Here is a 19,614-nt window from a genome sequence, read left to right as displayed (position 1 = left end):
AAAAAAAAAAAAAAAAAAAAAGAATAAATACAGATATGTGCCATGTAGGAAGGCCCTTAATGTGAGGCTGAGAAAGTCCAGACATGACTTGTTCTGTCCCTTTGCTTCCAGCGCCTGCCTCTTAGATGGGAAGTTCCACATTTTAGAAGTTACCGAGCTGTCACATACACTCGTTTCTCTCCACCATCTTGAGACACCTCTGGTGTTTCTTGGGGACTAAGTTGGACCCGTGTAAGTCTGCCAATTTGTGTCTATTTAGATACAATGGAATGAGCAACACTAAAAGAAAGATGTCTTTAACCAGAAACCGGTCATTTCTGTGTGCTGTATTGATTGCGCTCCTTACACCACCAAGGAGATGATGATTCGGGAAGGGCAAGAGAAATGGTAGCTGACTTCATCTTTCCTAGAGCTATCACACTGGGAATTACTCCTGTGTAGTTCTTCCACTGAATAAGGAGCAGTTGACAATCTGTAGGTGAGACAGGCTGGCATGTGTCAGCTGAGATGCGTCTCTACCACTCTTACACAGGAGACCACTCAAGTCAAAGTGTTGATATTGGTTCTGTCTTTCTTCAGAATGTGAAGAGACTCCTGCAGAATCCAAAAGTCACAGAATTTGATGCAGTTCGCCTGGTGATGCTTTATGCTCTACATTACGAGCGCCACAGCAGCAACAGCCTGCCAGGACTCATAGTGGACCTCAGAAGTAAAGGCGTTGCTGAGAAGTATCGGAAGGTAACCTGATGTGTGTGCTTATGTGTATTTTACTGTAATAGAGATGGTCTCACTCTGCAGCCCTGGGGAAACCTCACCCTTAGGTCCGCCTGTCTCAGCCTCCCAGATGCTAGGACTTCTGCTGTGTACTGGGTTGCTAAAATTCTTTTCCAGGGGAAGATTTAGGCAATGTCTACCACCTCCTCCTATGATCCCAACAACAAAACCAGGCATGGTTCTGCCACAGTTTATTGGGGTTCCTGACAGAGCACAGGTGAGGGGCATGGACGTTCTTCCCCCTGGAAAGCCTTTACCCAGCAGGGATGAGTGCTCCCCATCCTGCAGAGATAGTGTTCCCCTTCTCTAGTTTCCCCCTCCCTGTGTACTCTAGCCCCTTCCTGATGCCATATGCCATTAAGGCAGAGTTGCATACGACAGGTGGTAAGGAGCAGCTGGATAAGCTGGTGAGTGGGGCACACACAGTCACGAAGGCCCCTGAGAGGACTCTTTAGCCAGGGCACAGCTGAGCTCCCTAACAGCAGTTGCTGGGCTCAGAGAACACTCGCTCACATCATAGCACAAAACCCAATTCCAAATTTATATAGTAAGCCCAACCCCAGGAGCCAAGTCCCTTATAGTCTCAGCCCCAACAAAAGATAAATCAAGCTGTTTATTTACAAGGTGCACAGTTCCATCCTCTCGTGTCTTCATTGCCCTAATAAAGTTATTTTTCATGAAATGAGCTTCCTGATACCTAAGCAATAAAGGTTGTTTCTTCTTCTTTTTTCTCTTTTACAGCTTGTGTCTGCAGTTGTTGACTATGGTGGTAAACGGGTTCGAGGAGGCGATCTCTTCAGTCCGAAAGACGCTGTGGCTATTACCAAACAGTTTCTCAAAGGACTGAAGGTACAGTGTTAGTCGCAGCTGACCTGACACAGTCCTAACGGTGTATTCTGGATTGTGAAGCCATGTCCACCCAGTGAAACCACAGCAGACAATCTCTTGAAATGCTGCCTCTGTGCTGCAGTGTGTCTACAGGCAGGAAGCTGAGCGGGAGTGATGGGATGCTTCCAGGAAGCGTGTCCCAGCTCTTTTTCCCATGTTTGTAATTTAAAATTTATTAAGTTCTCTCTCTCTCTCTCTTTCTCTCTCTCTCTCTCTCTCTTTCTCTCTCTCTCTCTCTCTCTCTCTCTGTATTTGTGTGTGTGTGTGTGTGTGTGTATTGGTAGTTTGTGGGGGTTTTTTGGTTGGTTGGTTTTGTTTTTGAGGAGTCTCATATAGGGCAGGCTCGTTTCAAACTCACTATGTGGCCAAGGATGACCTTGAATTTATAATCCTCCAGCTCCCAAGTTCTGGGTGTACATCACCACTACAGCAAGTTTCTGCTGTGCTGGGAATAAAGTCAAGGCACTGTGCATGCTAAGCAAACAGTCTGTGCACTGAACTGCATCTCCAGCCCACAAGCTTCTCTTTGAAGGAAATTAAAGAGAAAACACAAACATCTGTTGTGTTAGGAAGTCAGTCACACAGTCAGAAGACAACAATAAACGTGACTCACTTTCTCCACTTACTAGTGAAGTCTTGCCCAGAGTTAAGATGGTCTTTCCATATAAATTAACATAATCAAGGGAATTCCTTACAGGTGTAATTCTAGAGTCTGTCAGGTTGGCAATACCTTCATGGGACTCTACTAGGCCAGCTTTTTTACTTGGTAGAAAGCTTTTCTAATGGCCCTCATGTTCCTGGGATGGGCGCCTTACCAATGGAGCCACTTCTCTAGCCCCTAGCCTGTTCTTACAGTTTCAGCTTCGCTTCTCATGGGTTTCCTGGTGCTTGTCTACTTCCTGTGGCTTCCCAGCTCCTCTACACAGTCCTTTCCTTTTGTTTCACAAAAGAATGAGATTCAGACAAGATAAAAGATTCCAGAGTTTTAAAATTCCTTGAAAAGTTTATTGAAGCCATATTGAAAATAACTAGCTTTAATTTAGTACTTTTTAAAATAAACTAGTACTTTTGTAAGATTGGAACAGTTTTGTCTAATTCAAATACTTTTTACATATTCTAAAATTCTAGACTGGGATTCACTTGGTGAAGTGATTGCTGCTCAAACCCGAGTCTAGCTCTCCAGAAAATACATAACAGTCAGATACAGTCAGAAAATACATAAAAGTCAGATACAGTCAGAAAATACATAAGTCAGATACAGTCAGAAAATACATAACAGTCAGATGCAGTCAGAAAATACATAACAGTCAAATATAGTCAGAAAATACATAACAGTCAGATACAGTCAGAAAATACATAACAGTCAGATACAGTCAGAAAATACATAACAGTCAGATACAGTCAGAAAATACACAACAGTCAGATACAGTCAGAAAATACATAACAGTCAGATACAGTCAGAAAATACATAACAGTCAAATACAGTCAGAAAATACATAACAGTCAAATACAGTCAGAAAATACATAACAGTCAGATACAGTCAGAAAATACATAACAGTCAGAAAATACATAACAGTCAGATACAGTCATGAGCATCTGTTCCCCACAGTGCTGGAGTGTGTGCAGAGAAGGGGAGGGGCTCCTGAGCTCTGTGGCCAGCCAGTCTAATCAAATCTGTGACACTGGGTTCAAGAAAAGAGCCTGTCTGGGAGAATATGGTAAAGAGCCACTGAGGAGAATGCCCAGTCCTGACTTCTGACATCCATGTGCATGCACACGCATGTGCACCTTTACCCCACATGTGCACATAGACACAAATGTCCTGTTTGGTGCTGTTTGATTTCTATCCAGTTCGCATTTGATTCTATCCCATAAGGCTTCCATTGAGTATATGTCCCTTTTCTGATGTATCATTAACTGTCGTATTGCTAGCTTCCCCAAATAACATGAAAACCATTTCCATATTTTAGGGAGTGGAAAATGTGTATACACAGCACCAGCCTTTCCTGCATGAGACCCTGGACCATCTCATCAAAGGAAAGCTCAAGGAGAACCTCTATCCTTATTTAGGCCCCAGCACACTCAGAGACAGGTAAGGTAAGAAAGATTAGAAATAAAAACTAGGATCACACAACAAGCCAGAGAAACAGGAAGTGCCCAAGATATCCAGATCTTGGCCATGAAGGAAGGGACAGTGGGCACTGCTAAGAGCTGGGTTCCGAAGTCCTGTGATTATAAAAACATCTGAATTCTGCCAGCTGACTCCGTGCTTAAGATGGGGTCCTGGACTTAGCTTGATTTCAGGTTGGTAAATCTGTGAGCAGTGAACTGAGATGTGACGTATGCATCGACTTGGGACCTACAGAAACTAAAGATCTACAGACTGTGTGTCTTTTACATGTTACAAACTGGTCAGTCTTACTTATCAGAGTTCAAGCTTGGTCTGGCATTACAGGCTAAACTCCCTGGTACTGCGGCAGCTGAAATAGTAGGATAGTAAATGCAAGGCCTGCTGAGGCTACAGAGTGAGGTCAAGGCCACAAGCCTGGATGACTTAGACCCTGTTTCAGTTTTTAAACATGTGGGGGAAAGAGGGCTTAAAGTGAAAGGAGATGAGAAAATAACTCAGTGGCACTATTCTTGTCTCCAGGCATACTCTCCATATTCAAAAATTAAAATACTAAAAAAATTTTAAGTTCATACTTAGTCTGAATGAAATATTCCTATGTCCATTGCTGAGAACACACAGCACAGGCATGCATCCCAAAGAGCAGTTTTTTGAGGCTTTAACAACCTGTGTAAGACTTTGCCTTTCAGTAGATTCAAGACTGAAGCTAATCATTTACTAAATGAAGATTTAAATTTATGTCCTTTCTGAGAGGAGTTATCAAAAATTTTCTCTGAACTCTGAAGATTTCTTTATTTCTAGCATATAAATCTGCAGTCTTATTACTCTACCAACTTTCTGGTAATTTGTTACATAACAACAAAAATAGATTAAAAAAACAAAAACTAGAGGAGGCAGCAAAGGTGTTCAACAGGTAAAGGTGCTAAACATCAAGCCTGGCAGCCCGAGTTCCATCTCCAGGGTCGACACAGTGAAGGAACTGAATCCCCAAGTTGTCCTCTGACCTACACACACTCCATGGTTCTGGCGTACTTGTGCTCTCTCTCTCTCTCTCTCTCTCTCTCTCTCTCTCTCTCTCTCTCTCTCTCTCACACACACACACATACACACACACACACACACACACACACACACACACATTCACTCTGACACACAAACAAATAAATAAATGTAATGATAATAAGTTACAGTCACTGAGAAAGGAGGTGTCAGGACCTGCTCCTCATCTCACTGAGACGCTGATTGCTGCCCACTTTGTCATTTCAGGCTGAAGAGTCTTTTGGTTTTGCATGTGTCAGCCTTACATATGAGCTCCCCTGCAAGTCCTGAATCATTTACTTGCTTTGGATTAAAGAAACAGGTGTTTTAGAGGGCCTTAGATTCTCCCCTATATTCTGTATTTTAGCAACATATCAGTTTCCTTATGTGTTCTATGGCATCTGTCTTTTGGCATTTCCAACATTAGTGCCCAAAATAGATTTGCTCTCTGACTGCCAGCCAGAACAGGTTATTACTGGTCTGGGTGAGGATTGGACTTGGCCAAATGTGGCCAGCACACCAGCTGAGAGGCCTAATTAGCAAAGGCCATTTGTGTCCCAGAAGAAGAGGATGACTTTCTTTAGTCAGAACTAATCCAGCCTAAAATTTAAATATATACAAATTCTACCTAGTTAAGAATTATAGTCTTATCATTTTTAAGACATTATATAAAGGGCCCAACATAAACAGTTGGTGTCAGATAGGTAATTTAATGTGAGAATTTTACTGTTGATATAAATCACCTTTTATTTCAACCAGTAATTATCTAACAGCACTGGCAGTTTATTGTATAGATATAATGAAAGTCATAAAATGTTTTGAGATTTATAGGTAACTCTTGTACAGTGTGTGATTTTTTTTTTTAATGAGTCCCTTAAAAAGAAAACTGTTATTTTGTCCAGAATTTGTTTTTTAAATCCAAGGTTAACACCAGATGCTATGGCTGAACATCTGGTGTTAAACTGTGGGACTACAGTCTAGTCACTCAAATAAAATGTCTAAAGATCATGCATTTAGGTCGAGAGATATCAACTGATAAGAAAAATGAAAAGCAGTCCAAATTACTCTCCTATTTGAGAAGATTTTGCCAAACCTTGTTGATAAAAGGAAGCCGTGGGCCAGATGAATGTATTAGTGCACATCAGCAAACCCTCCGTCTTATGAGTCATTGCCAAACAAAGCTCAAAGTGGCGCTCGCTCTCCTCAAATGCTCATTAGCTGTTGCTGTCTGACGCCATTGTCACTGTGATTTAAACATGTATGCAGCTAATTCTGGGGCTTTATTCTTTGATACAACAGATGTTTATTAAATGCTTTCAGAATGTTAAGAATTGCTATAGACACTAGGGCTGTAGAAGTGTCAGGAAAGACATGGGACTTGCCCTTTTAGAACAAAGAAGCAAACAAAAGTGAGGTAGAAGAAAAGTCACCGTGGGGTCAGGGGAGGCCACTTCAGTTAGGCAGAACCTCTCTGAGGTCGTGGCATTTAAAATGGATCCTAAATTTAAAAGTCATGTAATGATCAGAAGAAAAGGTACCCCAAGCAGAGGGAACACCAGAGTACAGGGCTTAAGAAGGGAGAACTTGCCAGAAAGAAGTACACAGTGGGGCTGGGGCAGGGGAAGAATGGATGAACAGATAGATGGGGACTGGGTCACGTGGATCCTGTAGGCTTTGGTAAGGTTTGCTTTTCTTTCTTTCCTTTCTCTTTGGTTTTATAAATATAGGAAGCCAATAATAACACACCAAGCCAAACTATAGTTAATTTTTTTTTTTTTGAGCTAGTCTCACTTTATAACCCTGGCTGGTCTGTAACTTGCTATATAGACCAGGCTGGCCTCAAACTCACAGCAGATCTCTGCCAGCTTCTGCCTCCTTAGTGTTGGGATCAAAGGCTGTGTCACACCCAGCTCCAAATGGTGTTTTAAATGATAACTGTGAGATACTGCATTGCTAGTGGAGAACAAAGAAGCAAGGAGACCCTGGAGGAGGTTGCTTACAGTCAATGAGACTTGGCTAGAAGGAGAGGGGGAAAGAAATCAATCTATTCGAGAAGGTACATGGATAGAGCAAGAGTAACAGAAGTCAAGGATAACTCTCAGGTTTTGAGGAGAAATTAAGAGGTGCCTATTTAATAAAATACAAATGTGACATATTGCTACATGTGGTGCCCCACCTCTGCAATCCCAGCACTAAAGAGCCTGAGACAGAAAGTTGAAGGCTTGCCAAGATCCTATAGTAGGACCTTATGTGAAAAAAATTCTGTATTAAGTTGGGAGTTGATAAGGCAGATCATGTGGACCAGATAGGACCACTGAAGGAGAAAATAAAAGACTGCTCAGAATCCAGCACTGAGCACAGGCTAAGAGCCAGCAGTAAGAACAGGAACCAAGCCGGGCAGTGGTGGCGCGCACATGTAATCCCAACACTTGGGAGGCAGAGGCAGGCAGATTTCTGAGTTCGAGGCAAGCCTGGTCTACAGAGTGAGTTCTAGGACAGCCAGGGCTACACAGAGAAACCCTGTCTCAAAACAAAACAAAAAAAAGAACAGGAACTAAAACAATAGAAAAAAACCTAGAAGCTATGGAGTCCTAAAGGCGCGGTAGAACACGCCCATTCTTCTCTTATGCTGCCTCTCTCCTCTCTGTTCCTCTAAGAGTTGGGCACACCCTACTCTGTCAGATCATTCTGATTTGTCACTTTGTCTGCCTCTCAACTAGACATCACTTTTAAACATGGGTGCTTCCTAAAACAAACTTTACAAACTTCACTATTTGAGGTTAAAGGTGTGTACTAAGGGTGTGTCTACAAAAGGTCTCAGGGTTGAAGAGCTGGGTCAGTGGTTAAGAGCACTTCTTTACTCCCTTTGCAGGGGGCTCAGGTTTGGTTCCTAGCATCCACTTCAGGTGACTGTCTGTAACACAGCTGCCTTCCCCAGCACCTACATCCACATACCACATAAGCCCATCAGGCACACTCACAGACAATGGCACAATTCTTCCTGGAGCATATACAAAACTCTCTAAGATGTGTTCATAGAAAATCAAGATGCTATCATTCCCCATTTTGTGGAAAAATAAACAAGCAAAAATATAACTGTATACCTAAGTGTATCTTAACTATAAATATATAAAACATGTATATAATACATATGTGAATATAGCATGATTTATGAAGCAAGATGTGGGAAACTGCTTAATTACTGCCTCTGTATGTTGAGACAGTGGTTCAATATATTCATGCTTAGCTTCATTAATTACTGTATTATGTATTGTCATATTTAAGTAAGAATTAATTAGTCTTTAAGCTTTTCACATTATTCAACAGCACTTTACAAAGAGTAAGAATTCAATAGCCATTAAATTATGTAAGTAGGAGTAAATATGCCAAAATTTACTGCTGAAAAACTGAAACACAAGAATAAATTTAGTAGATAATTTAATTTTTTGTAGGTTGTCGTTCACTCGATATGAATTCTGCCTCTGCTCCTGCTTAGCCCCACTACCATCTCTGGGCTGTTTCTTGGCCCTGGTCCTTCACATTGAGAAGATGTTCATTTGAGTCATCTTTATAATGGCTCAGGTCTGGTGATAGAACATACCGGCTTTATCAAGGTGCACGACACAGCTGGCCTTCACCAGCTCCTGCATGCGCACTGCTGCAGTATTAGGAAGCACCACAGGACTGTGGCAGTAGGGCAGATGTGCAAAGCCAGAGCACTTGTGTCTTTTAGCCTTAGCCATTTATCTGTGCTCACTGTCTATAAGTAAGGACATAAAGGATGTTGGTCTTCACCGGGCAGTGGTGGCACACGCCTTTAATCCCAGCACTTGGGAGGCAGAGGCAGGCGGATTTCTGAGTTCAAGGCCAGCCTGATCTACAGAGTTCCAGGACAACCAAGGCTATACAGAGAAACCCTGTCTTGGAAAAAAAAAAAAAAAAGGGTGTTGGTCTTTATCCTACAAATGGAATCATTTATTCTCCTATCTGATTATCTTTCCCCACAACCACTGCTTATTTCTGATATGCACACATTTCATAGACTCTTGTTGCAATCACTGCTTTTGTTCTTATAAAAGCCTTTTTCCTGCAGAAAAAAATCAAAAGAACTTTACTCTCTAAGTATATTCAAAATTTTAAACTTTAGGCAGAAGTGCAGGAATCCACAAAGTAGGCTAAGTGCTACATTTGAAAGTTTTTCCTCACTAGCTCATATATAGAAATAATTTCTAGAAATACTATATTTGACTTTTTATTTTTCTAGCAAAATAAGACATAAATTGGGCTCTTAGGATGTCCTATGTAGCAGGAGACAGCGTGGACTTGCTGCTGTTTTCTAACATTTGCTGACTGCTGAATCGGGTTGCTATGGTGAATTACAGTGCACAAAAGATGCACATAGAATTGAACTTGTGTATTCCATCATGTAAAAAAGATTTTCTATAGATTTTACCACTGGTCTCATAGGAACATCTTTTATAATTCATTGGATAAAAGAATAGAAAGGAAGATGTTATGAGATTTTAAAATTTGTTTGTTTTCTATTTGGGACAAGGTCTCACTCTGTAGCTTAGGCTATTCTCCAGATCTCAGCAATCCTCCTGCCTCAGATTCCCAAGTGCTTAGATTTTAAGTATGAGCCACCACACCTAGTTTTTTCAGGAGCTGAAGAGATGACTCAGCAGTTAAGAATACTTGTTTCATGCAGAGGACCCAGGTTCAATTCCCAGCACCCACGTGGTACCTCATAACTGTCTGTAACTCCAGTTCCAGAGGATCTGAAGGCTTCTTGTGGTCTCCATATGTACCAGGTATGCACATGGTGCACAGATAGCATGCAGGCAAACACTCATACACATAAATCTTTTTAAAAGGCTTTTCAGGAACTAGAGAAATGGCTCAGGGGTTAAGAGCACATGTTACCCTTAGAGAACACATGTCTGATTTTCAGCACCCACATGGTGGCTCATAACCATCCATAACTCAAGTTCCAGGGGATCTGAAGCCTTTTTCCAACTTCACCAGCACCAGGCATGTACATGGTACATATACTTTTGGGCAAAACATTTATACATATGCCAGAAAATAAATAAAATCTTTAAAAATTTATTTTTAAAGTTTTTCATAAGTGTTCTTCCTTTAGCCACATTGAATCAGTATCGGGAAGCTCAGAAAAACTTGTATTAATTGTGTCATAGTTGGGACTGGAGAGTTGGCTCAGTGGTTAAGAGCATTGACTGCTTTTCCAAAGGTCCTGAGTTCAATTCCCGGCAGCCACATGGTGGCTCACAACCATCTGTAATGGGACCTGATGCCCTCTTCTGGGGTGTCTGAAGACAGCTATTGTGTACTCACATATAATAAATAAATAAATATTTAGAGGAAGAGAGGAAAAAAAATTCTGTCATAGTCAAATGTGACATAGTCATCCTTGTTAGGTTTATAAGTGAATCAAAGTCTAAGACCCTACTCCTTAATCTAGGCTTTCTGGTTTCTTTATTTGTTTTAAAGGTTTGTGTGTGTGCACACATGTGTCTTGTATGTATTGCACATGTGTGTCCAGGTGCACCTGTGCATGCATGCAGAGGCTAGAAAGGGATGGTAGGTTCCCCTTCTACTATTGTCTACCTGCTCTTTTGAGACAGGATGTCTCTTGAACCTAGGGTTCCTCCTGTCTCCACCTGTTTTAGAACTGAAGTTACAATGCATGTATGAGGCACCCAGATTGTTATGTGTGCGCTGAGATCTAAACTCTGGTCCTCATATTTGTGCAGCAACACTCTTAACTACTGAGCCATCTGTCCAGCTCCACAGCTAGCTGCTGTGCTTACAGTCTGCATAGCCTACATCAGAGGGCAGCTACAGACACCAGCACTGTTTTTCAGCATGCTTTCTTTGCCTGCTTGGCAGCTTTTTTGATTTACCAGATCAGGAGCTCAGAATACAAGTGTTCCGATCTGACTCCCCTCATCAGTCACTGTATTCCCTGGAAGGCAGGAAATCCTGTCCTAAGAATTGGTGCAATCCATCAGCATTTGTTTATTCAAACTCACACTGCTTGATGGACCTCAGAGTAGAGCACTGCACAAGAAATCTTATGGTAAAAGACCTACTCATTTTCTGAGAATATGATGTGTCTGTCCTCTCTGTTCTGTGTCCTCTTGCATCAGCTCCAGTCCTGAGGGCTCTCACTTGACTACCTTAGCCAGTCCTAATCACTCCCAGAGGCCCCTCCTCTAAGCTGCTCTCCTCCTAACACCTCGCAATGGGGATTACATTTCAGTATGTCTGTCAGCCCTGGGGGACACCCTCAAACCATAGTGGGCAGCTACTGCCTACATGTGACTAATATTACTGCAGTTAAAATTTTAATTACGTCAATTTAAATCATCACATTTGGAAGAGCGCTAGAGGATGTGTGTAGATTATGAAGTGGCTCAGTGGCTAGACTCTGAACATGTTAGTGAAAGGCTAGGGTGATGAAATAAAGCTACCTAGGGAGCTCGGGAAATGGCCACTAATAGAGTAGGGGAAAGCTGAGAACATAATGTCCTAGAAACTGGAGAGAGTTTATCCAGGAGAAGCAGATAATCAGCTTGTCAAATGCTGCTAGCAGATCAAGTAAGACAGAGACTAAAGGACAGTTATTTGGAATTAACAATGTGGTTTAACTCTGACAACAGAAGTTACTTAGTGGAGTCCAGAGACAAGCTACCTAAGATTAGCTTAAGATGGAATGACCAGATCATAATAATAAGTCACAATGAGACTCTGCTTTGTCACCTACACATTTAGAGGGACCAACAGCTTTTAAATACATGGTTCTGACACGTGGGGAACAGGCAGTCTTCTGGATTGCTGCTGTGATGGCACATACAAAACAGCTAGGGGTGCCCTCTCACAAAAATGACAGGGCCTCACTGTAAGCCTTAACTTGCTATGTGGACCAGATTGGCCTGGAACACACAGAGATCTGCTTGTCTCTACCTCCCCAGTGCTGACATTAAAGGCATGTACCACCATGCCCAATTTAAAAAATTTTTTAAAATGATTTGATGTTTTTATATGTATGCATGTTTGCCTGTATATAAGTGCACCACATGTGTGCCTGGTGCCCACAGGGCCAGAGAGGATGTTGGATCCTTGGAAACTGGAGTTGCAGATGATTGTGAGCCACCATGTGGGTTCTGGGAACTGAAGCTTGGTCCTCCACAAAAGCAGCAACTGCCTTTAACCACCAGGCCATCTTTCCATCTCCCTCTCTCAAGTTTTTAAATGTATAATATGGAAGCTGGCAAGACAGCAAAGGAATCTGCTGCCAGGCCTGATGACCTGAGATCCCCACACAATGAAAGGAGAGGACCAATTCCCGAAAGTTATCCTTTGCCATCCACACACACTTGGTGCGTACAGGAATGCATGTGCCCCACCCCCAAACACACACAAATTTAAATGTACTATATATCCAAGAGAAAGGTAGGAGCAGAACAGTGTGTACGCAATGCTTTGTGTTTATGTTTCAAAGTGCCACACAGGAGGACACACAAGATGAGCAACAGTGTTCCACCTCTACAGGAATGCTGGGGTGGGGTGGGGAACAGAGGACAGGGATGACACAACAAAAGAGCCACAGTAAAAAAGAAACGTCTTCAGCAGGTTTTGAGTTCCATGCTGTGTGCCTGCCTTTATCTACTTCCAAAGAGTTTGGGGTGTCTTTAACTGTTATAGATTGGCTGGCTCGTTGGCATTTAAATTATACTTACTGATTACTGTATGTGTGAGCAGCACATGTACGGGTTCAGAGGACATCTTGCAGGAGCGTGCTCCCTCCTTCTACCATGTAGGTTCTGGGTATTAAACTTAGACCGTCAGGCTTAGTCATAGGCACTTAATAATAAATAATGACCCAATAATGACCTAATCTTCGTGGCTCTTACTTATTTATTTTTTTATACCATCTCACTAGAGAGCCCTGGTTGGCCTGAAACTCACTACATAACTAGATTAATCTCAAGCCTCCAGATTCCTATGCCTCCCAAGAGCAGGTAATGACCCACATGCACCACCACAAACAACTCCAAAGCTGTGTCTTGTAAAAAAAAAAGTTTATAAAAATCTTTTTGAGTATGTAGCAATATGTAACTCTTAGAGCAGTGTGTCTAGATACATTGTCTGGGTGGTTTTTGTTTTACGGTATTAAGAATGGAACACCCGCCCCTGTTCATGCCAGGATATCCCCAGCCTGTGGTGGGAGTTTTAAATGAAGTTTATTTTAAAAGGTAAATTTAGGGCCTGGAGAGATGACACAATAGTTAACAGCACTGGCTGCTCTTCCAGAGGACCTGGGTTCAACACCCACATGACAGCTCACAACTGTCTGTAACTCCAGTACCAGAGGATCTGACACTTTCTTTCTGGCCTCATGGGCACACACATCCATGGAGACAAAATATCCATGCACATAAAAGAAATATAAATAAATTTATAAAAAATAAGTAAATTTAGTGTTTTAAAGGCAAGATTTTTATCCCAACTCCCAGAGACCTGTCATAATTGGCCCTCTAATTAATTAATTGCAAAATAACTACCTCTTTATATTTTTACATGTTCATATGCTCCACTGGAGAGGTTCTGCAGTTCAAAGACAATCTGAACTTACTCAAATAGCTATGATATCTGATTCTGTCTCCATAAAGTCCTATAAGAGCAAACAATGTCTTGGTTTAATTGCTTCAAGGTAATTTAGAAAGATATATGGAATACAAAGAGGAAATGTGCACTTGCGTTTTCCCATAATCCCATGTAAGTATGTATATTCTGACTTTAGTTTTGGACCCCAATTTCCAAATTGATGCTTCTGCTTGATGTAGTTTTTTAAAAAAATGTGTTGTGACAAAATTGTTTGTCTGGTTTATTTTCTCTTCTTCTAATGGCACAAAAAAAAGAAAAGGAAGACACACTTGAATAACTGAAAACATGACCTTGTTCCACTTGCAGAAGGAGCTGACAGGAGGTGTCTTTTCCTTTATTATGAAGCCATTTTGATAAGACAGAGACACAGGAAACAACATAGTGCCTGCCACCACGATGAAACCAGTGGCCAAGGTGATTCATCAGAGACCAGTGTCAAATTGGTTACTATGAAAGAATGCAGATGTGGGATTACACTGATAACTTATCTATGCCATTCTTTTTTTGTAGTCATCATACTTAATGATGTCAGTCCCACAACATAGGGACATACAGTATACTGGTATTCTGCAAAATGCTTAGAGCCCCTGGGTGGGGGCCACAGTAAAATAAGAAAACACTTGACACAGGGCTGTATATGAAGGGAGATGTGTGATACAAGCATAAATCACTGCCTTATTGATAGCGTGTTGCAGTACAGCATTCTCAGCCTCTTGAATATAAAAGAATATTTTTGCATTTGGTTCCAGCAAACACCATTGTGCTATTCTGAAATCCCCAGCACTGAAATAAGACATCCGCTCATAAGCAGAAAGCAAATCACTATTCAGCATTTCCTTCTGTTTCCTGCCAATTTGAGATAATTAAAACTTTTTTTAAACCCTTTATTCTGCTTTGATTCTGCTTCCTTCACCAAAAACGGGGTGGGGGACCTTAGAAATTGAAACTGTGTGTATAATAATAACTACCCTTTATTTGTTGTTAAAAGCCCCCTTTCATGGCTTAGCCTGTGACATTCTGTCTCTGTCTTCATTATGACAGGCCTCAGGATATCATTGTGTTTGTTATTGGAGGAGCCACCTATGAAGAGGCACTGACAGTCTATAACCTGAACCGCACCACTCCTGGAGTGAGGATTGTTCTGGGAGGAACAACAATTCACAACACAAAAAGGTAAAAGACCCCTTGGTCCTCCTGTCCTGAGGAATTACGTCAAATTCCCAGTATCTTGAAAAGACTTATGACCAAACCACAGTAAAGCGTGTGCTCTGGCTCCTGCAGACCTGCTCTGAGAAGGCAGTGTCCGTGAGGTGAGGACCTGAGTATCCGAGGCACGGCCATGCTGTACTGCTAGCAAGCATGTGTTCTATGCTCAGAGAAGGAAAACCTCCAATAAGCAGACAGGCACTCTGAACAAAGCCCACCACTGGCACTGGGTGTCTGCTGATTAACCATGTTCAGTGTGTACTGAGGGAGAGGAATACAAAGGCACGCTAAAGAGTCCATCGCCAGTGCATCAGGAAATGCAGAACGGAAGCAAGGAAGTAAGACCTTGGAGAGAGAGAAAGAGAGAAGAGAAGGGAGAGAGAGAACTATGGATTCTTCAGGTGACTAAGGGAACTGGCAAGTGTTCACAAGGACAAGAATACACAAGCAGAGCCTCACATAAACTTGAGTACACGAAGGGAGTGCATGCTCTATTTAAAGCCAGCGTCACACAGGGCCCACTATCAAGAGTGTGTGCAGCACAGTAAACAGTTTAATTAACACCAGAAGTATGGGGGGGGGGGCTAAGGGACTTTTATTTTTTATAAGAAAATAGAAAATATTGAAGTTTTTGATCGGGAAAATTACAGGAAATGTATGATGTTTTAGGAATATTAACGTGGCACCGAGAGGTAGGGAGATGTCTAGACTAGAGAGACAGGTTTGGATTCGGAGACTGCTCTCAGGGTTCTGTGCTGACACATGTGGGTTTGCGTAACTGTGAGTCGTGGACAGGATTTACATGTTCTTTCATTACAGACCATTTTGATTATAAACATAATTTTACCTTCATCATGGAAGTAGTGTGCACTATTGTGAAGGGTTTCATTTTTTAGTTCAGAAAGTATACAGAGAAGGAAGAGCTCCACAGCCCAACACTAACACTTGTTAGTGTTGAACAGATCATCATCTGCTGACAGATTGTTGAACAGCAGAACTGCCTAGGGTTTAACCCCAGCTTTCCCTGGACTCTTCTTGTGAACTTGGACAAGTCACTTAGCCAGTGTCCAGACTGTGCTGACACATACGTGTTTATAGTGTGTGTGGCTTGCTGGGTAGCATCCTTGCCCACTTTATAATTAGGGTATTCTTCTGATTTTTCTTAATTGTTTTTAAATGTAGGTATAACAAAGAATATTAACCATTAATCTTATATTTCACAATCTTTCCCACTATTTGATTTTCTTAAATACTTATTTATTTAATTTTTTGTGAATGAGTGTTTTGCCCGTATATAAGCTTAGCATGTGTGTGCCTGGTGAGCAAAGAAGTCAGGGGAAGGCACTGAATCCCCTGGAATTGGTTACAGTTGTGAGCTGTCATATGGATTTTGGGAACCGAACCTGGGGCTTCTGCTCTTAATCACTGAGCCATCTCTCCAGCCCCAGAGGTTTTGCTTTATATTATTCAATGTTCTTGTTGAATTATTGTTGTTGCTATTATTTTCAATTTTTTATGTAGTTAAGCTACCACTGATTTCTGCCTTTGATGTTATGCTTAGAAAGTTCTTTCCCAACCAAATTTATAAATGCTAACATTTTTACTATTACTTTTAGGGCTCATATTGAAACTTGCATTTTAGTAATCTATCAGAATTTCATTTTGGTTTAAACTGTGTGGTGGAGAGTTATAGAAGTTATATAGATAGTTTTTTTTTCCTCCTGACACCAAATGCCTGGTACCACTTCAATCTCTGGATGCTACCTGGCTGGATGCCAAACAGTTCACTCAGTTCTGTTGGTATCTACCTAGATTTAGCGATAGACACCCCCGCCCCGGACTGCCCCACTTCAGATGCCAGCCATGTGATTTACCAGCTGCAAGTTGTTCTCTAGGTTTGGAAACGTGTTAGAAGTATGTGCAGAACTCAAGAAACATTTACTGATCTACATTTACTAATTTGTTAAAAAGGCCATGACTCAGGAAACATCAAGAAGGAATGAGCAGAGAGCAAGGTTTAGTGGACTGAGTGAGGAGGCTTCACACCAGCCTAAGAGATGTTTGAACTTTCTCATTTAATGAAGTTCTTGGGGTTCCATTATGTGGATATGACTGATTAAATCATTGTCAATTAGTGACTTAGACCCCAGACACTTTTCCCAAAGGTTAGGGCACAGGCTAAAAGTTCCAAGCTCTGACCTTGGTTTGGTCTTTTCTGAATCCTGAAGCCCACAAGAGTAGCTTCATTAAAACAAAGGACACTCCGGAAATGGCAGGGTTTTAGGAGCTCTGTGCCAAGAATGGGGACAAAGACATCTTTCTGTAGTACCACATACATGCCATTACATATAGAAGAGTCATCTCAGTGAAATGTCACACTGAATCACCTCTGTAACCAGTGTCCTCAGAAATGCCTCTGTGCCTGCTTACTACCCTCTAGGCTGTCACTGCTTATGGGATTTCTGTTGCCATGAACTGATCTTACCTAGTATTAAAAGATATTTGTTAGCCATGTATGGTGGCCCATCCCTTTAGTCACAGCACTTGGGAAGCAGGAGCAGGCAAATGTCTGTGAGTTCAAGGCCAGTCTGGTCTACAAATTCAAACCAAAAAGGCTACAGGGTGAGACTTTGTATCAAAAACAAAATAAAAAATTTTAAAAGAAGATAAATGCATAAATAGATATAGAGACTAAACTTTTTAGGTCCTGAGATACAAGCACTCTACCACCTAACCACACCACACCCCATAGAACCAAACCCCACTCCCTAGAACCATACCCCATTCCCAGAGAACTACACCACATCCCATAGAACCACACCCCACCTCCATAGAACCACACCACACCCCATAGAACTATACCCCACATCCATAGAACCGCACTTCCATGAAACTACACCACACCCCACAGAACTACACCCTACCCCATAGAACTACACCCTACCCCATAGAACTACACCCTACCCCATAGAACTACACCCTACCCCCATAGAACTACACCCTACCCCATAGAGCCACACCCTACCCCCATAGAGTCTAAAGTTAGTTTGACTCAACTTTTCCTCCCAAATAGATTTACCTCCACTTGTCCTTCTTCTCCATCCAGTTTATTTCTTTCATTCTGTTCTTCTCTTTGGTACAATTTTATTTTTACCAAAGAACACCCTTCTTCTAGCAGTCAGTCACCTTGACATGTATAAAAATGTATTTCTCCAGCTAAGTTCAGAATTCTGTGCTGAGGACTGGAGAGACCGGCTCAACAGTTAAGAGTACTTGCTATTATTCTTCCAGAGGACCCAAGTTTCATACCTAGAACCTACATCAGGTGGCTCAGAACTACTTACAACCTCAGCTCCAGGGGGTCTGACAACTTCTTTTGAACTCTGAGATGTCTCATACACACACACACACACACACACACACACACACACACACAAATAAAAATGAATCATTTTAGAAACAGAGGAGGGAGGGGAATTTTTATAAAAATAATTTGGGTTGATAATTCTGTTCAGCACTTAAAAGTCAGTGAAATTATTTTCACTTGTCACTTTTAACAAATATTCTTTGAGGCTGGGTGTGGTGGCACACTCCTTTAATCTCAGCACTCCTGAGGCAGAGGCAGGTGGATTTCTTTGAGTTTGAGGCCAGCCAGTTTCAGGCCAGTTCGGACATCACAGAGAGAAACTCTGCCTCAAATCCAAAAAAAGTCTTTTCTCACTATAATTATTTGTTATTTGAAGGCAATCTTCTGTTTGGTTGGTTGGTTGGTTGGTTTTTCGAGACAGGGTTTCTCTGTGTAGCCCTGGCTGTACTAGAACTCACTCTGTAGCCCAGGCTGGCCTCAAACTCAGAAATCCCTTGCCTCTGGTGTGCTACCACCACCCAGCTGCTCCTGGTTAAAGACTATCTTTGTTATCTTTGATGTTCTGGTTTTAATATTCTGAATGTAAATATGAATTTATTTTTATGTATATTACTTTTTATAAAATTCTATGTTTGGCAAAATTTCTGGGGAAAGTCTTATCACATTTATTTGAATGTTACCATCCTTCCACTCCCTGTGGCCTCTCCTTCTGGAGCTCCCATGAGATAAATGTTGGGCCCTCGTTTCTCTTGATCTCCCTTCTTACTATCTGTTATCTCTGTTGCTTTCTTCTGGATGAACTTTTCAGATCAATACTCTAATTCAGGCATTCCCTCTCCAGCTCTCCAGACTCTGTTTTGTGTCTCCATTGAATTTTAAATTTAGAATTAGTGTCTGCTATACTTTAAGTTCTATTTGTTTCTTTTGCAAATTTGCCTCACTTTTGTTTATGCTCTCCCTTCTTTTCATGCTTTCAAGTTCGTATTTCTCCCAAGTCCTATAATTTTTAAAATTAAAATGTAATTATATCACTTCTCTTTTTTCCCTCCAGTCCCTCCATGTCCCTTTTATAATCTCAAATTAATGGCCTCTTTTTCTTTGACTACTATTGGGGCGTGTGTGTGTGTGTATGAATGTATATATGTATACATCTAGCTATGGGAATAAAGATGTTTTAGAATGCAGTTAGGAATTGTGCTTTTAAGTATTCTGTAACCTGCAGTGCATGGAAGAGCAGCACCCGCTGATATTCAAGCATCCTGATTATCATTTGTGTACATAGAATTTTCCATTTCATCTCTTAGTGAGGCCTCTACATGCTGTGGAAGTCTCCACTCTAATTCTCCCTGAAGCTTATTTCCTGCCCGTGCCCTTGTATAGTATTTATATATAAATATTACATTTTATAAGTACATACATACTAGTGTTTAGCCTGTGATCTTAAGAATGCTGGTACACAGCTTGGTCTACAGAGTGAGTTCCAGGACAGCCAGGGCTACACAGAGAAACCCTGTCTCGAAA

The 19,614-nt window shown here is 41.5% G+C and overlaps 1 protein-coding gene across 2 annotated transcripts in view; it reads left to right on the top strand.

Moving 5' to 3' along the window:
- Vps45 (vacuolar protein sorting 45 homolog) overlaps positions 1-19,614 on the top strand; it is a 65,037-nt gene that overhangs the window by 26,446 nt on the left and 18,977 nt on the right. The window contains exons 11-15 of one of the 2 annotated variants that reach the window (XR_004119715.1): positions 580-738; positions 1,516-1,623; positions 3,634-3,755; positions 13,827-13,934; positions 14,562-14,677. Coding sequence is in view for 1 of the 2 variants with exons in the window: in XM_031374862.1 (XP_031230722.1) it covers positions 580-738; positions 1,516-1,623; positions 3,634-3,755; positions 14,562-14,693 (521 nt within the window). In the remaining variant the exon portion in view is untranslated. Of the gene's footprint in view, positions 1-579; positions 739-1,515; positions 1,624-3,633; positions 3,756-13,826; positions 13,935-14,561; positions 14,694-19,614 lie in introns of those variants that run through there. The other variant, XM_031374862.1, reaches the window with a different exon arrangement.

This window comes from Mastomys coucha, unplaced genomic scaffold (assembly GCF_008632895.1).
Source record: "Mastomys coucha isolate ucsf_1 unplaced genomic scaffold, UCSF_Mcou_1 pScaffold16, whole genome shotgun sequence".
In the NCBI taxonomy this organism is placed as follows: domain Eukaryota; kingdom Metazoa; phylum Chordata; class Mammalia; order Rodentia; family Muridae; genus Mastomys; species Mastomys coucha.
Note: the sequence above shows the minus strand (reverse complement) of the source record. Positions and strands in the feature narration are given on the sequence as shown.